Source organism: Saimiri boliviensis, chromosome 5 (genome assembly GCF_048565385.1).
Source record: "Saimiri boliviensis isolate mSaiBol1 chromosome 5, mSaiBol1.pri, whole genome shotgun sequence".
Taxonomy (NCBI): domain Eukaryota; kingdom Metazoa; phylum Chordata; class Mammalia; order Primates; family Cebidae; genus Saimiri; species Saimiri boliviensis.
The window spans coordinates 16,876,113-16,902,607 of NC_133453.1; the positions used below are offsets into that span (position 1 = coordinate 16,876,113).

The 26,495-nt window shown below is 44.5% G+C and overlaps 1 protein-coding gene across 1 annotated transcript; it reads left to right on the forward strand.

Moving 5' to 3' along the window:
* Nucleotides 1-2,895: 2,895 nt before the first annotated feature.
* Nucleotides 2,896-26,322, forward strand: FAM124B (family with sequence similarity 124 member B). The gene is made up of 2 exons (XM_003925472.3): nucleotides 2,896-3,869; nucleotides 24,275-26,322. Exons 1-2 carry the CDS (start codon nucleotides 3,138-3,140, stop codon nucleotides 24,905-24,907), a joined length of 1,365 nt encoding a protein of 454 aa, XP_003925521.2. The 5' UTR covers nucleotides 2,896-3,137; the 3' UTR covers nucleotides 24,908-26,322.
* Nucleotides 26,323-26,495: the final 173 nt, after the last annotated feature.

Genomic DNA, 26,495 nt, shown 5'->3' on the forward strand with positions numbered 1-26,495 from the left:
CTTAACCAGAACTTGTTTTTGTATCTTTTCCTTACAAGAAGGAAGAAAACCCAGGCTGGGATTTCAAGGCCCCAGAGAGGCAGTGCAGCAAATTTCTGTGTTCAAACCTTCCCTCAGCTACTTCTTAGCTGTGAGATCTTGGGCAAGTTACTTAGCCTTTCTATGCTCTAGTTTATTCATCAGTAATTTGGGGCTAGTAATCTCTTCTTCATAGGTTTATTGCAAGATTAAATTAATTTACATTAAGGGCTAGGCTCAGTGACTCATGCTTGTTTTCCCAGCCATGTGGAACTGTGAGTCCATTAAACCTTTTTTTCTTTATAAATTACCCAGTGTTAGGTATGTCTTCATAGTGATATGAATATGGACTAATATGGCTGGGTGTGGTGGCTCATGCCTGTAATCATAGCACTTTGGGAGACCAAGGGGGGCAGATGACCTGAGGTCAGGAGTTTGAGACCAGGCCGGCCAACATGGTGAAACCCGGTCTTTACTAAAAATACCAAAAATTAGCCAGTCGTGATGACGCATCTGTAGTCCCAGTTACTGGGGAGGCTGAGGAAGGAGGATCTCTTGAACCTGGGAGTTGGAGGTTGCAGTGAGCCAAGATCATGCCACTGCACTCCAGCCTAGGCGATAGAGTGAGATTCCTTCTCCAAAAAAAAGTTTACATTAAGAATTAGAACAAGGCCGGGTGTGGTGGCTCAAGCCTGTAATCCCAGCACTTTGGGAGGCCGAGGCGGGTGGATCACGAGGTCAAGAGATCGAGACCAACCTGGTCAACATGGTGAAACCCCGTCTCTACTAAAAATACAAAAAGTTAGCTGGGCATGGCGGCACGTGCCTGTAATCCCAGCTACTCAGGAGGCTGAGGCAGGAGAATTGCCTGAACCCAGGAGGCGGAGGTTGTGGTGAGCCAAGATCGCGCCATTGCACTCCAGCCTGGGTAACAAGAGCGAAATTCCGTCTCAAAAAAAAAAAAAAGAATTAGAACAGTTTATGACTGGTACATAGTAGATCCTCAATAGACACGAAAAATTATAATTCTTATTTATTATAATTACACGAGCAATTGTTGGAAAGCTCTCACTCTTTTGTTTGTCTTTTTTAAATTGCATTTTAGGTTTGGGGGTACATGTGAAGAACATGCAAGTTTGTTGCATAGGTACACACATGGCAGTGTGATTTGCTGCCTTCCTCCCCATCACCTATATCTGGCATTTCTTACCATGCTATCTCTCCCCAACTCCCCACCCCCCGCTGTCCTTCCCCTATTTCCCCTCAACAGGCCCCAGTGTGTAGTGCTCCCCTCCCTGTGCTCATGTGTTCTCATTGTTCAACACCCCCTATGACTGAGAACATGTGGTGTTTGATTTTCTGCTCTTGTGTCAGTTTGCTGAGAATGATGGTTTCCAGGTTCATCCATGTCCTTACAAAGGACACGAACTCATCATTTTTGATGGCTGCATAATATTCCATGGTGTATATGTGCCACATTTTCCCTGTCCAGTCTATCATCAATGGGCCTAATCAAACTCCACAGCTTCTGCACAGCAAAAGAAACAGTCATTAGAGTGAATCAGCAACCAACAGAATGGGAAAAAATTTTTGCAGTTTACCCATCTGTCAAAGGGCTGATATCCAGAATTTACAAAGAACTAAAACAGATTTACAAGAAAAAAACAAACAAGCCCATTCAAAAGTGGGCAAAGGATATGAACAGACACTTTACAAAAGAAGACATACATGAGGCCAACAAACATATGAAAAAATGCTCATCATCACTGGTCATCAGAGAAATGAAAATCAAAACTACACTGAGATATCATCTCACGCCAGTTAGAATGGCGATCATTAAAAAATCTGGAGACAGCAGATGCTGGAGAGGATGTGGAGAATTAGGAACACTTTTACACTGTTGGTGGGAGTGTAAATTAGTTGAACCATTGTGGAAGACAGTGTGGCGATTCCTCAAGGACCTAGAAATAGAAATTCCATTTGACCCAGCAATCCCATTACTGGGTATATATCCAAAGGATTATAAATAGTTCTACTATAAGGACACATGCACACGAATGTTCATTGCAGCTCTCACTCTTTCTAAAAAATTTGCATGACTAGCTCATGCCTGTAATCCCAGCACTTTGGGAGGCCGAGGCGGGCAGATCACCTGAGGTCAGGAGTTCAAGACCAGCCTGACCAACATGGGGAAACCTCGTCTCTACTAAAAATACAAAATTACCTGGTGATAGTGCACGCCTATAATCCTAGCTGCTCGGGAGGCTGAGGCAGGAGAATTGCTTGAACCTGGGAACCAGAGGCTGTGATGAGCCAAGATCACGCCATTTCACTCCATCCTGGGCAACAAGAGCAAAACTCTGTCTCAAAATAAAAATAAAAATAAATAAATTTTGTATGAATAAAGGAAGACTTATTTTCTCAATGTCTTTTTAGTACACTCAGAATTTTTAGTAGAGCAAATAATTTTCAGTGAAGTCAAAATTATTGGGATAAAATACCTTCTCTCCATGCCCTAGCATAAAATGTTCAGAAACACAATGAAATAAAGAGACAAAGGAAAAAAACCTTGGCAAGGGGTCAAGTTTTGAGGATTGCTTTCAAGAGGTCATTGTGTTCAGACTGGCCGCACAGGCTACTGTAAACCCTAAGTAGGAAATGAGAGCCTGTTGTGCTGATAAAATGTCCGTCTTTTCAACTAAACAGATTGCTATCAGCCTAACAGAGCCAACCCCTGTTCCTTTTTGCCGGGTCATTTCCTTTACTCACTGTCTGTAAGAGCCGCCCACTTGGGTGTTTCTCAGGATTATAGGTTTTTAGGTCACACTGAAACCCTGGGGAACGCCTGAAAAGCCAAACACAAGCGGTTACTTTATGCACAAGCTGGATGCTGTGACCCCACTGCTGCCGTGTGGAGCTTGTGTGAGCTGCTCTTACGGCAAGTCCGTGGGTGGCCAGGAGCACATGTCAGTCTGGTTAAGAGCTCTGCTCAGAAGTAGCCGCAGCAGCTGAAGGTTTTCGGGTGGGCTGAAGGCTGGGCTGCTCCTTCATTCATTTTAGAAGCTTAAACAGTGGGCCTTCTACGCACGCTATCTTTGTCATCGCCAGGCAGTTCCTCCATGGATGAGACACAGGGACCTCTGGCCTTGACTGTCCATCTTCTTGCCAACTCTGGGCACGGTTCACTTCTGCAGAGGACTCTGGATCAGCTCCTGGATTGCATTTGCCCAGAGGTCCGGCTCTTTCAAGTGTCTGAACGGGCCAGTCCTGTGAAATACTGTGAAAAGTCCCACTCCAAGCGGTCCCGGTTCCCAGGGATGTCCGTGTTGCTCTTTCTGCCCAAAAGCCTGGGAGAGGATCGGCTGTTCCGCATCCTGGACTCTCTCCAACATTCGCCATGGCAGTACTACCCCACCCAGGACACTCGGGGAAGGCTGTGTCCCTACCTTCTTGCCAATCAGGAGTTCTACAGCCTGGACAGCCAGATGCCCATCTGGGGGGTGAGGCAGGTGCACAGTGGCTCTGAGATCCTGAGGGTGACGCTCTATTGCAGCTTTGATAACTATGAGGATGCCATCAGACTCTATGAGATGATCCTGCAGAGAGAAGCCACCTTGCAAAAGAGCAATTTTTGTTTCTTCATTCTCTATGCCACCAACAGCTTTGCTCTGCAGCTCTCCCTGAAGCAGCTGCCCCCAGGAATGTCAGTGGACCCCAAAGAGTCTTCGGTGCTGCAGTTTAAGGTTCGAGAGATTGGCCAGTTAGTGCCTCTGCTACCCAACCCATGCATTCCCATCAGCAGCACCAGGTGGCAGACTCAGGACTACGATGGCAACAAGATTCTGCTTCAGGTATTTCTGTTTCGTCTTTGTGATCTTGTAGTGGCTCATGGAGCTGTGTCATTTTACATCAGAAAGGGCCTAAGTCAGTGCTTCTCAGAGTTGGTTGCACATTAGCATTTTTCAGGGGCTTTCAGAAATTCCCACCCCAGGCCAGTTTGATCAGAATCTCTGGGAGCATCCAGACCTAGGTAACTTTTTTACAGCTACTTGGATGATTATAACCTGTAATAGGGTGGGGAGTCACTGATCTCATAAAATCTCATCTGACAGATAAGAAAGTTCAGATTCCGGGAACTGGCACAAGTACTTTATAGTAGAATCAGACAAGATTCGACTATAAAGATCCGAATCTTTATAAAGAACCAGCCTCCTTTCTCAGGCTTGCCGTTTAAATGCCAATCAACCATACCCATATCCTTTGTTTACCCTTTGAGCTCAGAAATGTCATAAATTCTTCCCATCTGACCTAAGGAAGTTGAAGTCATACTTATGTTTAGAGATGGTTTTATTTTTTAATTTTTTAATTTTAATTTTTTAATTCCCTTCTCTTGATTGTACATTTTTTAATTTTTAAGAGATGGGAGTCGTCCTCTGTTGCCCAGACTGGAGTACAGTGGTGTCGTCACAGCTCTCTGAGGTCTCCACCTGTCTTAGCCTCCTGACTAGCTGGGACTACAGGCACGTGAGGCCATGTCCGGCTCATTTATTTTATTTCTATAGATGGGGTCTCGCTATGTTGACTGAGCTTGTTTAGGGATGTTAAGTTTCCAGTGCTATTGACTTAATTTTTAAGCATCTTGCATCACTGTGAAATTTTACCATGCACCAAATTAGATAGAAACCTTTCTGAAAAAAAAAAAATTTAAAATTCAAGCCTTCCTTTGTAACCATCCTTGAAAACCTAATGCAGCATGTGTGTATTTAATCGTGACAGCTGTCATGCGTTGCCTTTCACGGTATATGAGCCTGACCACTTAGCAGCTGTATGACCGAGGGCCTCAGTTTCTTCATTAGCACAATAAAGTCAAGGCAGAATTAGCATCTTCCTCTCTCGTATTTTATTTATTTATTTATTTATTTTTGGAGTTTCGCTCTTGTTACCCAGGCTGGAGTGCAATGCGATCTCGGCTCACCGCAACCTCCGCCTCCTGGGTTCAGGCAATTCTCCTGCCTCAACCTCCTGAGTAGCTGGGATTACAGGCACGCGCCACCATGCCCAGCTAATTTTTGGTATTTTTAGTAGAGACGGGGTTTCACCATGTTGACCAGGATGGTCTTGATCTCTTGACCTCGTGATCCACCCGCCTCGGCCTCCCAAAGTGCTGGGATTACAGGCTTGAGTCACCACGCTCGGCCTCTCGTATTTATTTACAGTAAATGACCTGACACTTACAAAGTACATAATTAAGACAGTGCCCAGAACTCAATTGTAGCTATTGTTCATATTATGCCCTATACTAAAGATTATAAATTGATAATTTTATTTAATAAACCCTTATAACAACCTATGAAGTTACTGTTTTTCCCATTTTGGAGATAAGAGAACTGAGCTGTACAGGGGGTTGGTTATTTGCCCAAGATAGGAAGTGTCTATCAACCTTCAAAGTTCATGTGGTCAGCCACTGCAGTCCAGCGGATGTGTGTAAATGTGTGGGCAGAGGGATGAATGTGATATTCACGGCAAAATATCCTGTGGCTTCTGTCCTTAAGAAATGGTCAGAGGCCAGATGTGGTGGCTCACGCCTGTAATCCCAGCCCTTTAAGAGGTCGAGGTGGGTGGGTCACCTGAGATCAGAAGTTCAAGACCAGCCTGGCCAACATGGTGAAACCCCAGCTCCACTAAAAATAGAAAAAATTAGCTGGATGTGCCAGCATGTGCCTGTAATCCCAGCTACTCGGGAGGCTGATGTAGGGGAATTGCTTGAACCCAGAAGGTGTAGGTGGCAGTGAGCCAAGATCACACTATTGCACTCCAGCATGGGAAACAAGAGCAAAACTCTGTCTAAAAAAAAAAGGAAATGGTCAGAAACTCCTTAAGGACTCTCTGGATGAAGTAATAAGAGACTACGAGATGAGATATCTTTCCATTTAGTTAATTTTATTGTCATCATTTTGACATCTTTGTTAATAAAATATGAATCATATTGATTCTATATTAAATATTTTCTAGATTATTTACCTTCTTGTTCACATAAGGTTGATAGGCACCTTTCTGTCAGTTGCCTATTATGAAACCCCCTAATTTCCAAGGCATCTAAAATTTCTTTCCATCTTAGTGACTCTCTAGTACTTAAAATCAACCTCATTGTCAAACAAAAATTTAATGTGTGTGTGCAGGAAGGGACATGATTTAAATCATTCCTATCTTCAAGGCTGACTGACATTTTTGCTTTGGAACCACAGCTTAAGCAACTTAGTTACTTTGGAAAGTTGAGTCACATTTGGGGAGTGTAAAAGGGTTTTTTGAAAAAAGAGAAACTCCATAAGTTGTATGAAGAGAGCCGTCTTCCTCTCTGGATTGTCTCAGGAGCCTGACCACCTCTTTGGTGTGAGTGGGGCATCAGCCCCTCACTCTTTTGTTTTTAAGAGGGAGTATTGCTCTGTTGCCCAGGCTGGAGTGCAATGGCATGATCTCAGCTCACTGCAACCTTTGCCTCCTGGGTTCAGGCAATTCTTGTGCGTCAGCCTCCTGAGTGGCTGGGACCTACAGAAGCCTGGCACCATGCCCAGCTAATTTTTGTATTTTCAGTAGAGACAGAGTTTCACTGTTGCCCAGGCTGGTTTCAAACATCTGATCTCAAGTGATCCACCTGCTTCAATCTCCCAAAGTGCTGGGATTATAGGCGTGAGCTACCATGCCTGGATGCCTCTCACTCTTGCTAGCCTCCTTGGACATCCCCTTCATCCTGACCTCAAACGTCAGGGACTTCTGCTTCCTCACTCCAAATCACACTTTGGTCTCCTCTTGTTCAGTCAATGAGTCTAAGCTTTTGCAAACGGAGTGGGAGATTGCTTTCTGGAAAATTCTGCTTCTGGTGTCATATAATAAAAGTGCCCAAGGAAAGTGTGCCAAGGGTCAGCCATAATCCAAAGACAATGCACTGTATCGCCCAGGTAGCTTTTCACTCTTTAAGTGGAGTGAATTTTTCAGGGTAGAAAATTTCTGGGTGTGGTGGCTCAGGCCTATAATCCCAGGACTTTGGGAGACTGAGGTGGGGGGATCACTTGAAACCAGGAGCTCAAGACCAGCCTGGCCAACGTGGCAACCCCCTCTGTCTACTGAAAATACAAAAATTAGCTGATCATGGTAGTGTGCACCTGTAGTCCCAGCTCCTCGGGAGGCTGAGGCAGGAGAATCACTTGAACCCAGGAAGTGGAGGTTACAATGAGCTGAAATTGATTGTGCCACTGCACTCCAGCTTGGCGACAGAGTGAGACTCCAGCCTCAACTTCCTTGGGTCCTGGGGAGAGGGGCTGGGTGGCAAGTTTGGCTTCTATATGTGAGTAGTCCTGAACACTGTGTGCTCAGGATCCAGATTCCAGCTCTGCTGCTGCTGTCTTGGCCCAGTCCTCAGGCAGGCATCCCCTGGGGTCGCCAGCTGGTTGCTAGCAGCTCTGAGGGCTCCATCCTTCAAGTGGGCTCCAAGTACCTTGCCCCACCATGGCCCAACAAAATGTCTGGACTTCATTTGGACCAACTTGGATCAGATTCTCTTCTCTAAATCATTTATTACACACAGAAGCGTGAGAGTATATGGATCAGTTTAGCCCTGAGGCAAAGGCTCTGGCTTCCACGCCTAGATGCTGCGTGGTGTTCTGTGGGACTCTTAGGGAAGGTTGTGGGTCTCCAGAGAAGATCAAGGTGGGGGGAGACAAATAAAGAGTGGCCCCAAATAGCTGATGTCCAGCAAAAGTAAGAAAATAATACCTATTAAAGGAGGAACCATAACCACAAACGAACCTCTCTGCAGACCATCCTTCCACATGACCAGGATAGAGGTGTATGCGCAGGAGACCTGAGAGTGAGGGGAGCTAGGCCCGGGTGGGGAGTGGGGAGGTGGCGAGAAAGCTTTCCCAAGGAGCAATGCCCAGATCTGCTGGAACTGGATGGCCCAGGATGAATTAGCCAGTTAGAGAAGGGAGTAAGGGTGTCTCAAACAGGTGACCATGGGTGACGGTGTTGATGTGGTGCTGCTTAGCAGGCCAGATTCAGCAAACTTCCTGAGGTGTCATGTGGCTGGAGTGAAGGGAAGGGGAGTCAGGGCAAGGGGATGAGCAGGTGGTCTGAGGCTGGATCAGCGGGAACACGGCCAGCCCCTGGACTGTAAGCACTGAGAGGGCGGGGACCTTTTGGGGTCATGCCTGTGAACCCAGAACCTGAGGTCCGTGTCTGGCACATGGTAAACAAATACATTCTTGTATGAATGAACTCTAGCTAAGTAGCTTCTATTCTACCCTTGCTGTAAGGAGCAGTCACTGATGGGTCCTATGAATCGAACTGACATGGATTATTCGTATTATGATGGTCAAATGGGAGAATGTACGTGGGGGAGCTTGGTAAAGTAAAAGCTGCAGGAGACCGTGTAACAGTGGTGCAATCGTCACCTGTGCATGTGAGAGGCTGTCACCTGTCTCTGCCAGAGCACTGAGTGAGCAAGGCTTTTTCCACATGACCTCTTGCCACTGCAGACCGCCTGATGCCTCTCAGACTCTAGAACGTATGTTTTTGATGAGCGCAATATGAGGGTATCGAATAGATGCTCAGTAAATGAATGTATGAATACATAAGAAGTTAAGTCCATGTGTATTCATTCCACAGAACTTCACTGAGTTCCTGCTCCGGACTAGACAACTGTTTTTCCTTTGGCAGTTTTAATTCTGCTGTCTCAATTCTTGGTGCAAAATTATAATGGATTCAACCTTTCTTTTCTTTGTTCAGACAGTCCCTTTGCTTTTGCCACTGGTGGTAGTGACAGTGTCAGTGTGTTCTGGAGGAAGGTAGCATGGGTGATAACCCCCTCTTTTTTAAAACCTCCTGCAACTTAAACTGTGCCATCAGTCAAAGAAGCTATTTTGTCAAATCAACCACATGCAGTATCTCTAGCCAGCTACTGCTGGCTTTCAGCTTTCCACAGCTGAGCCCGGTGGCCAAAGTTGCATTTTTTGTATTTTTTATAGATTAAAATTTTTTTTTTTTACATTACAGCTTCTCTTCCCTGATTTCCCTACTGATGCATTAATTTCCTGGCCCCCACTGGCACAGGCAGTCCAAGGGTAGAGTCCATGACTTTGGTGTCGGGCTCTGGCAGACTCTGAATTCTAGGTCACTGAGTTAGAATTGGTGATCTTCTCATTCTGTTTGATGTACAGAGAGCCAACTTTATAAATTCAACGATAAAACCTCCCTCAAAGCCACTTGAAATGCTCCAGCAAAGCCGACATTTCATGGCCCCATGGGGGATGGGACAGCCATGCCCTTGTTAGGCATTGCACAGGTGCTCTGTGCGGGATCACACTGCCCTGGAGGTCTAATGAAGAGCTGGACCCTCCTGCAAGTGCCCACAGCACCAGACAACCTGCAGGAAATGCATTGTAAAGCTGCAGTCACCACCTTGTGTGCAGGGAAGGAGAAAGTGAAATTGACCGAGAATGTCTGGGAAAGTAACATGGAGGAAGTGTGACTTGGGGGATGACCGAATGGGCTGTAGCCTAGTGTGGAGCTGGAGAGTTCAAAGGAGTTTAGACAATTTGGGGTCCACTGAAAATGGGTGCAGGAGGACACAAAATGGGGTTTGAAGAAATCTATTTATTATGGTGTTTAGAGAAGGGGCAGAGGTTGGATGGGGGCTTGACTGACTACTTCAATTTTCCAGTCAAAGCTGGTGCAGTTTTGAAATAGGGAACTCATAATGGAAATAGGAGGTAAAATTTCAAGGGTAGACTTGGCTGAATTTGGCAATAATTAGACACAGAGGGTGAAGAAGAGGAAGGTGATGATGAGTCTGGACACATTGGGCTTGAAGTGATTGCGGGTCATTCAGGTGAAGAGATTCCATGGCCAGGTGGTCTCTGAGGGCTGGAACTCAGGAGGGGCCTGGGCTAGGGGCATAGGTGGAGTTGGTGGCTGAAGCCCTGGGAAGGATTGACATTACCAAAGAAACAAAAGAGTGTAGAGAGAGAAGAGGTAAAGAGGTAAATGGAAAATGCCTGCACTTCAGGAGGAGAGGGAAGGAGAACCAGTGAGAGACTCTGAGAAGAAGCAGCCGGAAAGCCAGGAGGACGAGAAGATCGTGGCGTCAAGTCAATGTCGCTTGATGGCTTGCAGTCTGTAAGATGTGGCTTCTCAGGTGTGCTAGAGCAGGTCCTTAAGGTTCTGTCCCGGTCTCCTCACTGGGCCCCAGTTGCCTGCGTGTTGCCATTGCCCCTGGAGAGATCTACACCTGCTGCAGGCCCTGTGTCCTCCACCAGTAACTGCTGCTGCCACCACTCCAGGCTTATGGCACCGCCCCCAAACACTACGGAGACCAAGCTGTAATTTCTTTCTCTCTCTTTCTTCCTTCCTTCCTTCCTTCCTTTTTCCTTCCTCTCTTCCTTTCTTTTTCTTTTTCTTTCTTTCTCTCTTTCTCTTTCTTTCTTTCTTCCTCTCTCTCTCTCTCTCCTTCCTTCCTTCTCTCTCTCTCTTTCTTTTTTTTGACAGAGTCTCGACTTGTTGCCAGGTTGGAGTGCAGTGGCATGATCTCGGCTCACTGCAACCTCCCCCTCCCAGGTTCAAGCGATTCTCCTGCCTCAGCTTCCCAAGTACCTGGGACTACAGGCACACGCCACCATGCCCAGCTAAGTTTCGTACTTTTAGTAGAGATGGGGTTTCACCATGTTGGCCAGGATGGTCTCGATCTCTTGATCTCATGATCCGCCGGCCTGAGCCTTCCAAAGTGCTGGGATTACAGGCGTGAGCCGATGCGCCTGGCCGGTGTCCTATTCCTTCGACCTGGGCAGGACAGTTCAGTAACAGCACAAGAGTACAACATTGGCACAATCTGGTATGTGCAGGCTCAACAGCACATGTTGGTTGCTGGCCATCCATTCTGGAGGCTTTTCCCGACTTAGTCGTATGGACAAGCTGGAACTCATGCCTGTGTAGCCTTCTTGCAGTCCTGGGGCCTCCCCTCTGGATCTCCTACAATCAGCACCCGAGCTAGAAGCCACACTACTCTCCAAGACGTAGCCATGTGGGAGAAAGTCATGTGATTTTAAAAAAGATTTGGTTTCACACATACTCAATTGACACCCATTTCTCAACTGAGACCCTCTCTAGACTAATGCACTGTCCTCTAGGACTCTGTGATGATGAAAATATTCTATATCTGTGCTGTTCAGTATGGTGGCCATTCGTCACACGTGTCTACTGAGCATTAGAAATACGGCTGGTAAGATTGATGAACAGAATTCTTAATTTTATTGTATTGTAATAATTTAAATAGCCTTATGTGGTTGGTGACTATTGTATTGGACTTCCCTGACCTAAGTCATTTCTAAGGTCTCTTGCATCTTGAAGCTTCTGTAACTATACTGTGTATAGCCTCATTGGTGACAAAACTTTTTCTCTTATCTCATCTTTTTTTTTTTTTTTGAAACAGAGTCTTGGTCTGTCACCCAGGCTGAAGGGCAGTGGTGCAATCTTGGCTCACTGTAGCCTCCATTTCTGGGCTCAGGCTATCCTCCTGCCTCAGTCTCTTGAGTAGCTAGGACTGCAGGGGTACACCACCATGCCCAGCTAATTTTTGTATTTTTTGTAGAGATCAGATTTTACCATGTTGCCCTGGCTGGCCTCAAACACCTGAACTCAAGTGATCTGCCAGTCTCAGCATCCTGAAGTGCTGGGACTATGGGCATGAGCCATCATGCCCAGCCCATCTCCTCTCCCTCCCCTCCCCTCCTCTTCCCTCCCCTCTCCTTCCTTCCCCTTCCCTTCTCTCTCTTTTTGACAGGGTCTGATCCTGTCACCCAGGTTGGAGGATTAGTGGCATGATCATAGCTCACTGCAGCTTTAAACTCCTGGGTTCTAGTGATCTTCTCATCTCAGCCTCCTGAGTAGCTGGAACTACAGGCATGCGTTACCATGCCCGGCTAATTTTTTATGTTTTGTAGAGATGGGGGTCTTGCAATGTTGCCGGGCTGATCTTGAACTCCTGGCCTCAAGCAATCTTTTTGCCTTGGCCTCAAAGTACTGAGATAACAGGCATGTGAGCCACCGCGCCACGCTCACATCCTCATCTCTTAAGGGTAGAACTCAGTTCAATCAAAAGATATTTAGCATTAATTGTATTGAATATGGTACAGAGTTGAAGAGATTTTAATATTTTATTTTAGGAGCACAATACATATCACCTCTCTATACTGAGACATTACTAACTCTGAAAGTCAGATTGCTAAAAAAAGTTTCAAAAATATTTAACACAGTTATCAATCTTTTAAGTGTCTGTGTATAGCTTTTCATAATCTACTTAAGGACAGCAGATAGTTAATCTAATAACATGATATTATACATGACATTTAATGAACACCTGTGTGCCAGCCACTGTGTTGTGTCATTTTGTTATAAATATCTCCACTTTAAAGACAGGAAACCGAGGTTTAGAAAGTTTAAACAACTTGCCTATAGTCACCCAGGAAGCAAGGGATAAAGTCAGGTTTCAAACTCAGGTCTCTCTGTCTTGAAAGTTCAAGCTTTTAACACTTACACAATTTTTGTTTTCTTTAAAAAGATTTGTTAATATATAGTGTTTTTGTTTTCCATTACAATTTTAAAGAATATAGCACATATAATTGATCTTTCAAAGCAAGATAATTCAGCCTGTTTTAGATAATCTACTTCTTTTATTTATATCGCTGTAGTGAAACTTGACACTTTTTCCTCTTGCCACGTTTAATGACAGTTTCTCTGATCCACTTTCCGTTCCACAGCTTAGCAAGATTTTAATAATACAGTATAATCTACTGGATAAGGTTGCAAACAGAATTCTTTTTTTTTTTTTTTTTTTTTTTTTGAGACGGAGTTTCGCTCTTGTTACCCAGGCTGGAGTGCAATGGGGCGATCTCGGCTCACTGCAACCTCCGCCTCCTGGGTTCAGGCAATTCTCCTGCCTCAGCCTCCTGAGTAGCTGGGATTATAGGCACGCACCACCATGCCCAGCTAATTTTTTTGTATTTTTAGCAGAGACGGGGTTTCACCATGTTGACCAGGATGGTCTCGATTTCTTGACCTCGTGATCCACCCGCCTCGGCCTCCCAAAGTGCTGGGATTACAGGCTTGAGCCACCGCGCCCAGCCAGAATTCTTTAAGATTGCAAGTGTTTCTTTTTAACTAGAGGTTCTTTTCCAGTTTCTAATTAAAAATAAGTTTGCTGACAAGTATTGAAAGTGTCTTTTCTCAAATTGATTGAATTGGTAAACATCCGAGCTGCGTGTCCAGGCCCGCTGCCGGGATTCCTTCCTGCGCGGCTTCTCCTCTCTGTGGACCTTGCCCTCCTTGTTCACTTGCTCGATGAGCTCTCGGCATTTCCAGTCTCTCTTCTCGGTTACCAGAGGCCGTGGTCATCTCCTTCAAACTCAAACAAGCAGAGTTTCCTTGGCTCGATGGCTCTGGGATCTTGCCTTCTTTCTCTGCCTGGCTTCTCAGTCGAGCTGTCTGTTTTCGCTGCCTTCAGCTACAAACTGGCGGTGCTTCTCCCCCTGCCATTGTGCACCCTGAGTCTTCCGCCAGCAGTTGATGAATCTGCTCTCTGGAGGGCCGGCAGTGCTTGAGGACAAGACATCAGCAGCATCGGTGCATGTGGGCCACTCCTGCCTTCTTGAAATCCTCTCCTCTGTGGGCTGCCATCACCCAGTTCTTTTTCGTTTTTTCCTAGACGGCGTCTCACTCTGTAGCCCAGGCTGGAGTGCAGTGGTGCAATCTCAGCTCACTGCCACCCCTGCCTCCTGGGTTCAAGCAATTCTCTGCCTTAGCCTCCCGATTAGCTGGGACTACAGGCGCCCACCACCACGCCCAGCTAATTTTTGTATTTTTCGTAGAGATGGGGTTTCATGATCTTGGCCAGGCTGGTCTTGAACTCTTGACCTAGTGATCCACCTGCCTAGGGTTTCCAAAGTGCTGGGATTACAGGTGTGAGCCACTGCCACTGCCCCCCAACCAGTTCTTTTTTTTTTTTTTTGAGACGGAGTCTTGCTCTGTTGCCCAGGCTCTACTAAAAATACAAAAGTTAGCCTGCACTGGAGTGCAATGGTGTGATCTCAGCTCACTGCAACCTCTGCCTCCTAGGTTCAAGCGATTCTCCTGCCTCAGCCTCCCAAGTAGCTGGGACTACAGGCATGCATCACCACGCCCAGCTAATTTTTGTATGTTTGGTAGAGACAGGGTTTCCCCATACTGGCCAGGCTAGTCTCGAACTCCTGACCTCGTGATCCTCCTGCCTCGGCCTCCCAAAGTGCTGGGATTATAGGCATGAGCCACCGTGCTTGGCCCCCAGTTCTTTTAAGTAAGGGATGCATTGTTTCGGACTATTCCTTTTCTGTGTTCTTTTTTTTTTTCTCAAAGACTCAACTGTTTTTTCTTCTCTCTAAGTCCTGTTTTCTCAACCTTGGCACTGTTGACATTTTGGATAAGAGAATTGTTTGTTGTGGGGGGTGTCCTGTATCTTGCAGGCTGGTTAGTGGCAGCCTTGATCTCTATAAGGTGGGTGTTAGTAACACTGGCCCACTCACCCCCTGGCTGTGACAACCAAACATGTTTCTAGACATTGCCAAATGTCCCTTGGGAGACAAAAAATCACCACAAATGAGGACCACTGCCCTGCACCAAAGGTTTCTTCACTGAGGTTACGAAATAAAAATCACCTTGCGGGTTTGGTTATCACTTCGGTTCAGCTTAATCCTGTACTTGAATTTCCTCCGTCTCTTGAGGTGTTAGCCTCTTTTCTCCTCCCTGTAAGACCATTTAAACATAATGTCTCATCTCCATCCCAAATTCAATCCAAGAAAAACCAAGTCATCGTCCGCGGCCCTCCTCTGCCCGCCCCCGACTTCTCCAGCTCCGTTCATTCTTCTCCCATTTGCCCAGGTTTTGAAACATCAGTTGTTTTTAAAGCCTCCTTTTTTCTCAGAACCCCCACATCCAATCAGTCCCCAGCTGTTCTAATTTTCCTTGGGAATCATTTCTGCTTCCTGCCTTCCTGCTTTAAGCCCACACAACTTCAAACTCACATTATTATTACAGCATTAACTCTTCGCCCTGGCTCCAGGCGTTCTGTCTCATCCTGTACAGTGCTATCAAAATACATTTTTAAATGACTACTAAATTTTTGTTCCTTCTCAGTTGAATAACGAAAGGTTAGAAAATCAAGTTAAAACGCCCCTGCCTTAAAGACCTTCCTGTCAGACTCCTACTAGAATCTCCCTTTGCAGGCTGGTTGTGGTGACTCACGCCTGTAATCCCAGCACTTTGGGAGGCTGAGGCAGGCGGATCTCTTGAGGCCAGCAGTTCAAGACCAGCCTGGCCAACATGGTGAAACCCTCTCTCTACTAAAAATATGAAAATTAGCTGGGTGTGGTGGCATGTGCCTGTAATCCCAGCTACACGGGAAGCTGAGGCAGAGAATTGCTTGAACCTGGGAAGTGGAGGCTGCAGTGAGCTGAGATCATGCCACAGCATTTCAGCCTGGGCAGCAGAGTGAGACTCCGTCTCAAAAAAAAAAAAAAAATCTCCCTTTGCGGCCTCACTTCTTCACCATCCCAGCCTTCCTACCCTCCTCTTCCCTCTGGAGCTCTGGGCTCACACCCACACTTTTGGTTTCTATATTTTGTGTATTGTGGTAAAATATGTGAGACAAAAAAATACCATTTTCATCTTTTAAAAAAAATTTAGGAAGCCTTATTTCTTTTAAAAAACTGTGGTGAAATACACAGAACAAATACATTTGTCATCTTAACTATTTTTTGATGGTACGATTCAGTAACATTAAGCACATTCACAGTGTTGTGCAACCATCACTACTATCAATTTCCAGAACTTTCTTGTCATCCCAAACAGAAATTCTGCACCTGTTAAACTCACCATTATTCCCTGCCCTTGGCAACCTTGATTCTACTTTCTGTCTCTACGGGTTTGCCGCTTCTTGATACCTCACATAAATGAAATCATACAATATTTGTCTTTTTGCCTTTGGGCTTCTTTCACTTAACATGTGTTTTTCAAGGTTAATCAATGCTGTAACATGTAGTACAATTTCATTTCTTTTTATGGCTGAATATTATTCCATGGTATGTATATCTGTATCCATGCATCGCCTGAGCTACTCTTTATCCAAGGAGCCTTTCATTTAATCATCAATTATCCAATTTTAAGGCTCTGGTCAAATTCCATTTCCTCTTTGAAACTTCCCATGAGCTTAAAGGCACATTAATTCCCATTCCTAAGTAGAGCATTTCACACCTAAATCTTTGTAACACGTAACTGATTATATGTTTTCCCGTTCTTGTATTTTATAACGTAAGACTTTATGACTCTCCTTCTCTTTTCAGTATTTCATTGTACATGTTTATCTCCAGTAGAGTACTTGGCAGACAGCTGCTTCTGAAATACTTGTTGATTGACTATTTGTTTTCAGGAAATAAGTTTATCTCTTTAAAGAAGGTATATACAAAAACTAGTTTGGCATAAGCAAGTGTGTGTTTCATTTTGTTTTATCAGCAGATATTTAGCTGTGTTCATTCCTATTTTCTTTATTAGCCATTTAAAATAAAAGAACATAGTGTCTCTCCAAGTAAGTAATTAATTTTCTTCTCTAGCATTTCTTGAGGGCCCCATGTTCTCATTTCTGAGTCTCTCAGCTGTATACACTCTACAGAGCCTCCTTAGTTTCTCTCATTTTCCTCCCATTCTCCTTTCCTACCCCCAGCATGCCCCCGCCCCAATACACACTCCCACTTCTACACTCTTACCGGATACTTTATGCTGCTGTGAAAGAGGCATTGTTTAGGTGGGTCCTGTATTATAGGAGAGTACGTTGCCATTGGTGGTCTTGGCCAATTAATGAAAATAAGTACCTTTCAAAGGATCAGTTAATTGCAAAAGTCTGGTTTCAACTCTTAAGTGAGTCTGACACTGTTTAGGGGTTTCTTATTAGCTACCTAAATTGTTTCCATGCAGTCATTTTCTTCCCCAGTGTTGGAGAAATCCTCTTTTGCTGTCTTCTTGGAATCACTTATAGAGAAAAACAATATTATTTTCCCTTCGATATCAGTCTGCCCCTCAACAGCTTAATCATTTTTCATTGATATATTTTCTCTTGTTTTTCAAAAGTTTCGAGTCATAAATGAGTGAAAATCTTCCTGTTAGTCACATAACTGCTGATATCCCTTGAACTTGAAGGACCTATCGATCTGTAACATTTTACAAATATTTCTTAGAAAGATGATCTCTAATTGATCAGAATTCCTACAAATGCATTTTGATTTGTTTTTTGGCAAGAGCTTAATTCTCCCTGAAGGGATTCATCTCAATCACTCAGCACTATGTTTCTCCTGGAAATTCTTCATTCCAGTGCCAAACAGCTGCGTTTGTATGTTAATAATGCTACAGTCACTTTTGCCATATGTGTTAAGGACCTCAGACTTCTCTAAAAAAAGTGGACATTCCCCTCTCTTAAGAAGATTGCACAAATGTCTAGCCAAGACTTTATATCCACCTAATATAAAATAATTGGGGGCTTAGTTTATCGATGCTACATTCTCATTCATTTCTAGGTGCAAAAATTCATATTTTGTTAAGTGTTAAGCTTTATTTATTTATATAACAGGTATTTAGTGATGACTTATTGAATGGTAGGCACTGTGCTAGGCATTGGACATGTGATAACAAAGAAGGTGTATACAATCTGCTCTTCCAGACTGCAGAGTCTATGGGAAAATACAAAGGAGTCATAGCCGATACCAAATGGTGTGGCAAGTACTCAGATACGGGAAGTTTAGACCGCGCTATGAGAGCTAGTAGTCGTATGAATGGTGATGATAATAACAAATGCATGCATGGCACGACTGTCATTTCATCTTCACAACAACTCTATGATGTTGGCACTTAATATCTTCTTTTCCGTATAAAAAAACGGAGGCACAGAAATATTAAGCAAGTGGCCTGAAGTCCTACTGCTAGTAAGTGGCAGAGTCGGTATTTAGTGACACCGAAATCAGATTTAGTGATACTGAGAAGCCTTCCTTCTCAATGCTGTGCAAGCTTGGAGTTAACAGTGAGAGGAATTTTCAGGATAAAGGGCTAGAGGAGGCATATCCCACACTGAAGAAATAATATATATAAACCCTGGAACAGGAAAGAGCAAATCACGCTCGATTTCAGCAGGTGGAAGCTGAAATGGAGGAAGTCGTGAATTGCCAGCCTTGTGTAAGAAGAGGCAGACAGTAAAGGATGAGGCAGGCCACATTCAAGGCCTTAGATTTATTTTATCTTAAGAAGAGTAGGGCGTCATTGGGGCAGGATGATGACATGGTCCAATCCTCTGGTAGGGGAGCTGAGAACGGATTCCTGGGAGGTGAGAGCATCTGTGGGGATTTCTATTGGATTGCTATTACTGTAATTCAGACAAGAGGTGATGATGACGGCCTTTTGTAGGGTGAGTGATGGTGGGAGCAGAGAGAGTGGAAGGTCAGTGATCTGTAGGAGGAAGTGTCCTTGGGGACGGGTGGCTGGCTGTACCTGGGGTATGGAGAAGGGTGACTGATACTCTTGCTTGGGTCATGTGGAAGCTAATGATACCACCTTCTAAGACAGGGAAAAGAGAAAGCAGAACGTACTTGGTGTGAGGAGGGGGATCAGTTCATGGTGCAGATGATTTGGGGCATGTTGTGTTTGAGGGATTGGTGGCTGGGAGGTCATTGCATAGGTAGGTATGAAGCTTAAGAGACAGAAGAAGCTTCAGGGACAGTTCTGAGTTGTAGTTACACTTTTGGGAGCCTTCATCATTTAGATGATAACTGAAGGCCTAGATGCCCAGGTGATTGCCCTGGGGCAGGTGGAGTGAGAAGAAAAGAGGACCCAGGCCAGCTCTGAAGAATGACACCATTAAGTGAACCAACAAGGGGAGAGGCTTCTTTAATGGAAGCAGAGAAGGGGTGGAGGGAAAGGTAGGAGGAAATCCAGAGGACTGTGTTGGCAAAGAAGCTGAAGCAGACGACTTCAGGATAAAGGGTATAGACTTCAAGATCAGATTCTACCAAGAGCTCAATGAGAAAATGAATGACAAGTGGGCTGACTGTAGATGACTTTGGCAAGAAAGGGAAAGTCAGTGGTGTGGGTAGAGAAAATAAGGGGAGGTTTGTAGAAAAACATGACTGCACACAAATTTTATAAAGAGGTTTGACTGTGAAGGGGAGGAGAGAGAAACCTGGAAGGAAAGAGAGGGTGGAAAGAATGTGTTTTTCAAGACAGGAGACTTAAAACAAGTTTAATTGCTGTTGGAAAGGAATAGGCAGACAGAAAGAGAAAGAAAAAGAGAAAGAGAAAGAGAGGGGGAGAGATTAAACATCCAAGATAAGAAAGTGGGAGGAAATGAGTAATTGATAGGTCGGGGTCACCAAGAAGGCAGGAGGTGATGGGATTCTTGGCACAGGGACCGGTCAGGTAAATTTCACGGCAGCAATGAGAGTGTTGCTAACTGGTGGCAGGGTCTGCTTCCTTGGTAATCTAGATAGTGAGACCACCTGATGGGGTGGGAGGCGATGGTTTCAGGACAGTGTCAAAGGTTTGAACAGCTGCTGGGTGAATGGAGAGAAGTGAGTAAGGAAACAGGAGGACTGGCAGGTAGCCTGGGAGAGGCTGGAAACCATGCCATCATGGGACACCCATTTCACAGACACATGCTGTGGCATTCTGGGCACATGTTCAGAAAATGTTGGCAGGTAGATGAATGAAAGGTGGGGAGATTTTGTGGGAGGCTGTGACAGAATGGGAATAGTGAGGGGAGTTGGAGGTATTGGTGAAGAAATGGTTGAAGTGATGATCTTTGGACTCAAATGGGCTCCAAAAGGCAGTGAGGATGGGAGGGGCTGACAGGGAGAAGCTGGGGGATGGGAGTGTTGATGTTGCAAAGCAGATGTGATGGGGAATTGCATGCTGGAGCTAATGGTCTCAGAATGCCCGGCTTCAATAGAATCTTTCAAAGATGGGACATTTGCAGGTGGAGAAGGTCCTGTGGAGGGGCTGTGGGACTGGGTGACAGGGGAGTGGAGGGGTTATCTGGGTTGACCCAGAAGAGCACTTCCTGGCTGCCCTGAGATGTCTTGGCACTGGTTGGGACTTCATGACCAATTTCATTGTGATCTGAAAGGGAAAGACGACTCAGGCTTCTCTCTCTGTTCACAGTTGCTAGAGAATGAAATAGAAGCTCAGTCAAAGTTATTGATTTCTTTCTCCAGATTGGAAAATCTAATATCAACACTGAACCCTTTCTGAGTATGAGAATATCCATGCTAGTTTCCATTTCTAGAAGAAAAAGGCATCATTGGGTCAAATAAAAGGGTACATTCTGATACAAGGGCACAGTGTCAAATGGTTCTTCAAGAGGCAGTGATGGCAGTTGGCCCTTTGAAGGACTGAGGGAGTTTGTTCTCCAGGGGAAGGGAAACTCCAGATGACATTTGGGAGATAGTAATTTTTCCTCCTAATTTTGAGAGGATAAGCAAATAGTTTTCATTGGAAAGTGAGAATTTGGGGGTGATTTGAATTGAGGGTGGAGAGAAGGCTTTACTTTTTATTTTACACACTTGTACAATGACATTCTTTTTATAGTGATAAATTACTACTTTTATAATAAGAGGTTTTTGCTGAAAGCAAACATGAAAAAGAAAGAAAGAAAAGGAAGGGCAGGAGGAAGGAAGGAGAGAAGGAAGAAAGAGAGGGAGGGAGGGAGGGAGAAAGAGAGAGTGGAATTGGAGCAAAGGGAAATGTAGAGAGAGAGAGTAAAATGAAATTAGGCAAAGGATTGATCAGAAATGTGGAGGAGGAGGTCGGCTGTGTGTGATAAGAGACAGACTCACAGCCACCACAAGGTAACTGACTACTCGAAGTCTTGCTTTTTTGGGTCCATGGCAGTAGTTCCCAAACTTTGTTACACATTAGAATTACCTGGGGAGATTTGTTAACCCTGATAGCCAGGTGTACTCTAACCTGATGCAATCAGAAGGTTGTGGGGTGGGAGCAGGCATCGTTGTTTTTAAATGATCCCAGGACATTCCCTTGTGCCTCAAAGTTTGGGAACAGAAATTTCTCCTATGGGTTTGCACAAGGGCCCGTCCTGAGGTGCAGCGGGCATCCCCTCAACAGTGTCGACCCTAGAGAGAGTTTCTGAGGTTGGCAGAAGCTCTCTTCAACACAGTCTAGGGCACCACATTCAGCTGTGGCTCAGTGAAAGCACATCTGGGAGGGGGGTTTCAGGTGTGTGTAGCTCTCTAGTGAACAGGCTTGGCCCCAGGGTAGAATTTAGATATTCTAGAATAGTGGTTTTCAAGCTGGTTCTGTAAAGCCCGGGGGAGCCAGAGAGGGGGTTCATTTGGCAGGGGCTACCCCTCTGTATTTCAACCAGGGATACTTTAATTAGATTGTTTCATATTTTGGGCTTTCAGGAAAGAAATTTTTAGGGAAAAAACTCGAGATGGAGAGAGACAGAGAGAGAGAATAATTGATCTAGAATAGGGGTTGGTCAACTATGGCCCGGGAACTAAAACTAGTTTTCTATTTTTATATGGTTGGAAAAAAATTCATGACACATAAAAAACATGAGATTCAAATTTCAGTGTTCATGCATAGAGTTTACTGAACACAGCCCTTCATTTATATGTCGTCGATGGCTGCTCTGCAGCAGAGCTGGGTAGCTGGGATAAAGACCATATGGGCGGCAGATATTTACTGTCTGGCTCCTCACTGAAAATATTTGCCAACTTCTATTCTAAAAGAATCAGTGGAAGTCCTTGTTTCTTTGTGTGTTTTTGCAGTTTGGTAATAGGCACCTCACCATTTCTATCAGAAAATTGAGAAAATGTACATGTGCATCATCTATACAAACAAATTCTCTCTCTCTCTCTCTCTCTCTCTCTCTCTCTCTCTCTCTCTCTCTCCGTGTGTGTGTATGTGTGTGTGTGTGTGTGTGTGAGAGAGAGAGAGAGAGAGAGAGAGAACTGACTCATTTCAAGACCTGTTTTCTCATTGCCCTTATTTGCCTTGTGAGATAAATATGTATCATTATTTTTTCTCCCTTTAAATAGACAGTTTTTACAGCAGTGGTAAGTTCACAGCAGAATGAAGCAGAAAGAATAGAGAGTTCCCATATACCACGTCCCCCTGCCCCACCCAGAGAGCCTCCTTTACTGTCAACATCTGTTATCAGAGTGGTCGACGTGTTACAACTGATGAACCCACAATGACACATCACCGTCACCCAAAGCCCACAGGGTACATTAGGGTTCATTCTCGGTGTTGTACATTCCGTGGATTTGGACAAATGTATAAGGCTGTGCATCCACCATTACAGTATCATGCGGGTAGTTTCACTGCCCTAAAATTCCTCCGTGCTCCACCTATTCATTCTTCCCTTCCCCCAAACCCCTGGCAACCACTGATCTTTTTACTGTCTTCATAGTTTTGCCTTTTCCAAAGTGTCATATAGTTGGAATCATATAGTCTCTCTGTCACTCAGACTGGAGTGCAGAAGTGCAGTGATAACTCGATTTAACCTCGAACTCCTGGGCTCAAGGGATCCGCCCTCTTTTGCCTTCTGAATAGCTGGGACTGCAAACGTGCACGCCGTGCCTGGCTAATGTTTTAATTTTTTGTAAAGACGGGGTCTTGATAGTTGCCCAATGGTCTTGAATTCCAGGCCTCAAGTAATCCTCCTACCTCACCTTCCCAAAGGACTAGGATTACAGGCAGGAGCCCAGACAGACTTCTTTAAGTTAGTAATATTTATTTCAAGTTCTTCCATATCATTCTTCTTGATATTTGATTAATGGCTGGGTCAGGTAGGGATGGATCCTGGATACTGTTTTCCAAGGGCTATTGTCAAGATGGAAGAAATTGCCTTTCTCTAGAAATCTTCTTGGGAAGAGTATTGTGCATGGGATAGGAAGGCTCCCAAGGGTCCAAGTCTTAAAGGAGGGTCGGTGAACTCCATTCTATGGAGGAAGAGCACAGTCAAGTGCAGGGTGAGGGTTTTCCTGAGTGGAATCTGTGTTGGAAACAGATGCATGGTGCTGCAAAGAAAAATCAGCACTCAGACAAAGGATCTTTTAGCAAGCAAGTTTTACTTCCTGGACTGCAGGAAGGGTATTCTTGCTAGTCACCTTGCCTAGAGAGTACAATGAACAAAGGAAGAGCAAACATATTTATCCCTTATCCATTTGGGGTTGTCCTTACTACTGTGTCTGATCTCTGTTGGCTGGAGCCAGACCTCACAATCTTAACTAAAACCCGATTGGCTAACAACTTAAAACTTTTCTAAACGGGTAAAAGCAGTGGAGAGCTGGGACGTGCCTATGAGCATGTCCAGCACAGATATCTTGATTAAAGTACAAGGAAATAGAATATACTACGTGCCTGTAAGCATGGCATGTTTAACAGCTACATAGGATAGGGCTTAACAAAGAGTTATTAGCAAATTTATTCTTTAACAAGAAAGGAAACTTGAAAGAGGAACTTTTCTATTTCCCACAGTCTGTAAGTTTGGAACCGGAGTGGAATTATTAAGGATTAAAACACTTAAACTTCCATATAAGAGTGCCCCTCACACAATAGCAGGCTTCTAATCTAAATAAATGGTGCTTCAAGAATTTAAAGAATATTGCTGCCAAATTATGAACCTGGCTGGAGTGGTCACATGTCTTAGAATGGCCCAAGATACGTATTTTTATTAGCATGATCTAAAAGAAGGATCGCCAGCTTTAGAAGATTAAATTCTTACTTCAATCCTTAACCACATGTTTTGGTGACTTAAAAATTTTTTTTTGCATGATTGATAATAAATACATCATTTACAACATCAAGTGAGGTCACTGAATGACATCTGTGAACATCTGCATTGTTTGGACAACTTGCTCTACCAGAAGTGTGGTGTTGTCAATGGCTATTTGATTCCCCAAGTCTTACCCTTGTCAAGAACTTGAGTCAGGGAGTCCCAGAGAGAGAGATTTGCAGCTGGTGCTGATTATACACCTCATAATTATATTGTACTTATCACTTCTATTCACATTTACTGAATGTCAGCTATGGGCATGACTTGGTAGAGGGTGAATGAGGCGTAGTCTGCTTTTTGGCACTTAGTTAATGGAAAATATGTTTCATATGTTCCTCCCCACAGGTCCAGCTGAATCCAGAACTTGCTGTTAAAAGTGGTACCTCAGGAGCTGGCATGCTTCCCCTGGGCTCGAGGCTGACTTCTGTTTCTACAAACAGGACCTTAGAACCCAGAAGCCAGAGGAGCCAGGTCAGGAGGTTCCAGGGGCATTCTCTGGAGCTTCCTGAGCCTGGTGGGAGCCCCATGTCAGACAGCTGTGGTGGCGCTTCGTGGAAAAGCCCTGGCCGGTCGTTCCAGGCCAGCAGCCCAGCCACAGGTGCCTACCTGCCCCTGTCTTCTCATCACCTTGAATCCAGGGCGAGAAAGAAGGTCCTCAACCGGGAAAACAGCTTTCAGAAGCTTGAGGCAGAGACGAATGTTGACACGGGGTTCACTATCATAAATTCTGAACCCAGGCAGACTTATGTTGGTGGATTTCCAAGGGATTTGCAGACCAGCCAGCCCCCATTCTGCTTGCCAGCCTCTTCCTTAGGAGTGTCCACCTCCAAAAACAGCAGTGTCCTTAAGGAAAGAGTCTGTCCTTTGCCGCTTGCTGGCCAAAGGGACCTTGGTACCAGGAAGACAGTTTCAAAATGTCTTCTTCATCTGCATGTTCAGGGTGAAGAAAAAGAAGACAAAGAAGAATTCTTTATATAGCATAAAATGAATGTGGTTTTCAAAAACATAAGCTCAGATAGAATGTTCTAGAAATCGAGTACTGACCCAGAATCAGCCTGTTAGTTTTCATCTGAGAGGGCCTGAATGTGCCCCATGCACAATCTATATTGCTTTTATTTCTAATGTTCAGTCTAAAGGTGCTGGGAATGATTGTTTATTTGCCATCATAGTCATAAGCGAACCCAGCCAACACAGGGAAAAAGCCGAATGGGTTGTTCCCTGGAGATGCACTAACCCAGCTGGATGTGTTGAATCCAGCACCTATCGGGATAATTGCATTGTATGCAAATGAATCGGTTTGTTATACAACACTAATTAGTGCCTGTAATTTGGTTTTAATTTTTACTTAGGCTGCGTAGCTCATCCCCCTGGACAATATGGACTGCTATTTATTCTTCAGTGCTTTTTAATTTTTATGTGACCTCTTTTGGTAACTAGGCCTGGTTTACCACATACCCTCTTGTGATTTTGCCTTTAAAGTTCTTTGTATCTGGAATGAGTGAAAATGCAAAGTATTTCGAAAATTATAAACACTTAATTTTGTTTTCCTGTTTAATGAGCCAAAATACTGGAAGCCAGGAGATCAGGTTAAAAATGAATGCTAGGCTCTAGGGTTTTCCTCCTCATCTGCTTCTCATTTGTTCCTGCACTACGTCAAAGAGGACTGTGGTTCTTGTTACAAACCAAAGAGGAACGTGGATGGTCGGATGATTCCTGATCTCCACTAAGCACAAGGGAAGATTGGATGGGTTGATCTGGTCCCTGGAGCAGCACTTGGGTTCCTCTGGCCACATTTTCACTCCCAGATTATTTTACAAAACTCACTCACTTATTCATTTATATGTGTTCATTCAATAAATATTTTTTTGAATATTTGAGTAAGACATTGTGTATATGGTACATATACTATCTGTGGCCATGAAACCCAAAAAGTGTTTATGGTTTCACCACTATGATAAATTCATTCTGCCAACTCTTTTTTTCATTTCTTTTTTTTATTAAGATAGAGTTTTGCTCCGTTGCCTGGCTGGAGTGCAGTGGCACAATCTCGGCTCACTGAAACCTCCACCTCCTGGATTCAAGTGATTATCTTGCCTCAGCCTCCTGAGTAGCTGGGATTACAGACGCACCACCACTCCAGGCTAACTTTTGTATGTTTAGTAGAGACAGGGTTTCACCATGTTGGCCAGGATAGTCTCGATCTCCTGACCTCGTGATTCGCCTGCCTTGGGCTCCCAAAGTGCTGGGATTACAGGCCTGAGCCACCATGCCTGGCCCATTCTACCAACTTTTAAAAAGATATTAAATTCCAAATACATTCTTCCAAAAACGTTTTCCACGGTTGAGGCCCACACTTGCTGCATAATGGTGTAATAAGCATTTGCAACCTGCGGAGGGAGACTGGGCATATTATGAATTGCAATTATAATTGCAATGGACAAATTCTCGGTTGCCCATATGCTGAATCTTTTGGTTAGTTTGTACACATATTTGTTAAAAACCTGAGGCCTGTGTTTCAGTTCATTTAGAAGGTTATTCGACTCCATGAACTTCACTCTCAGAATAG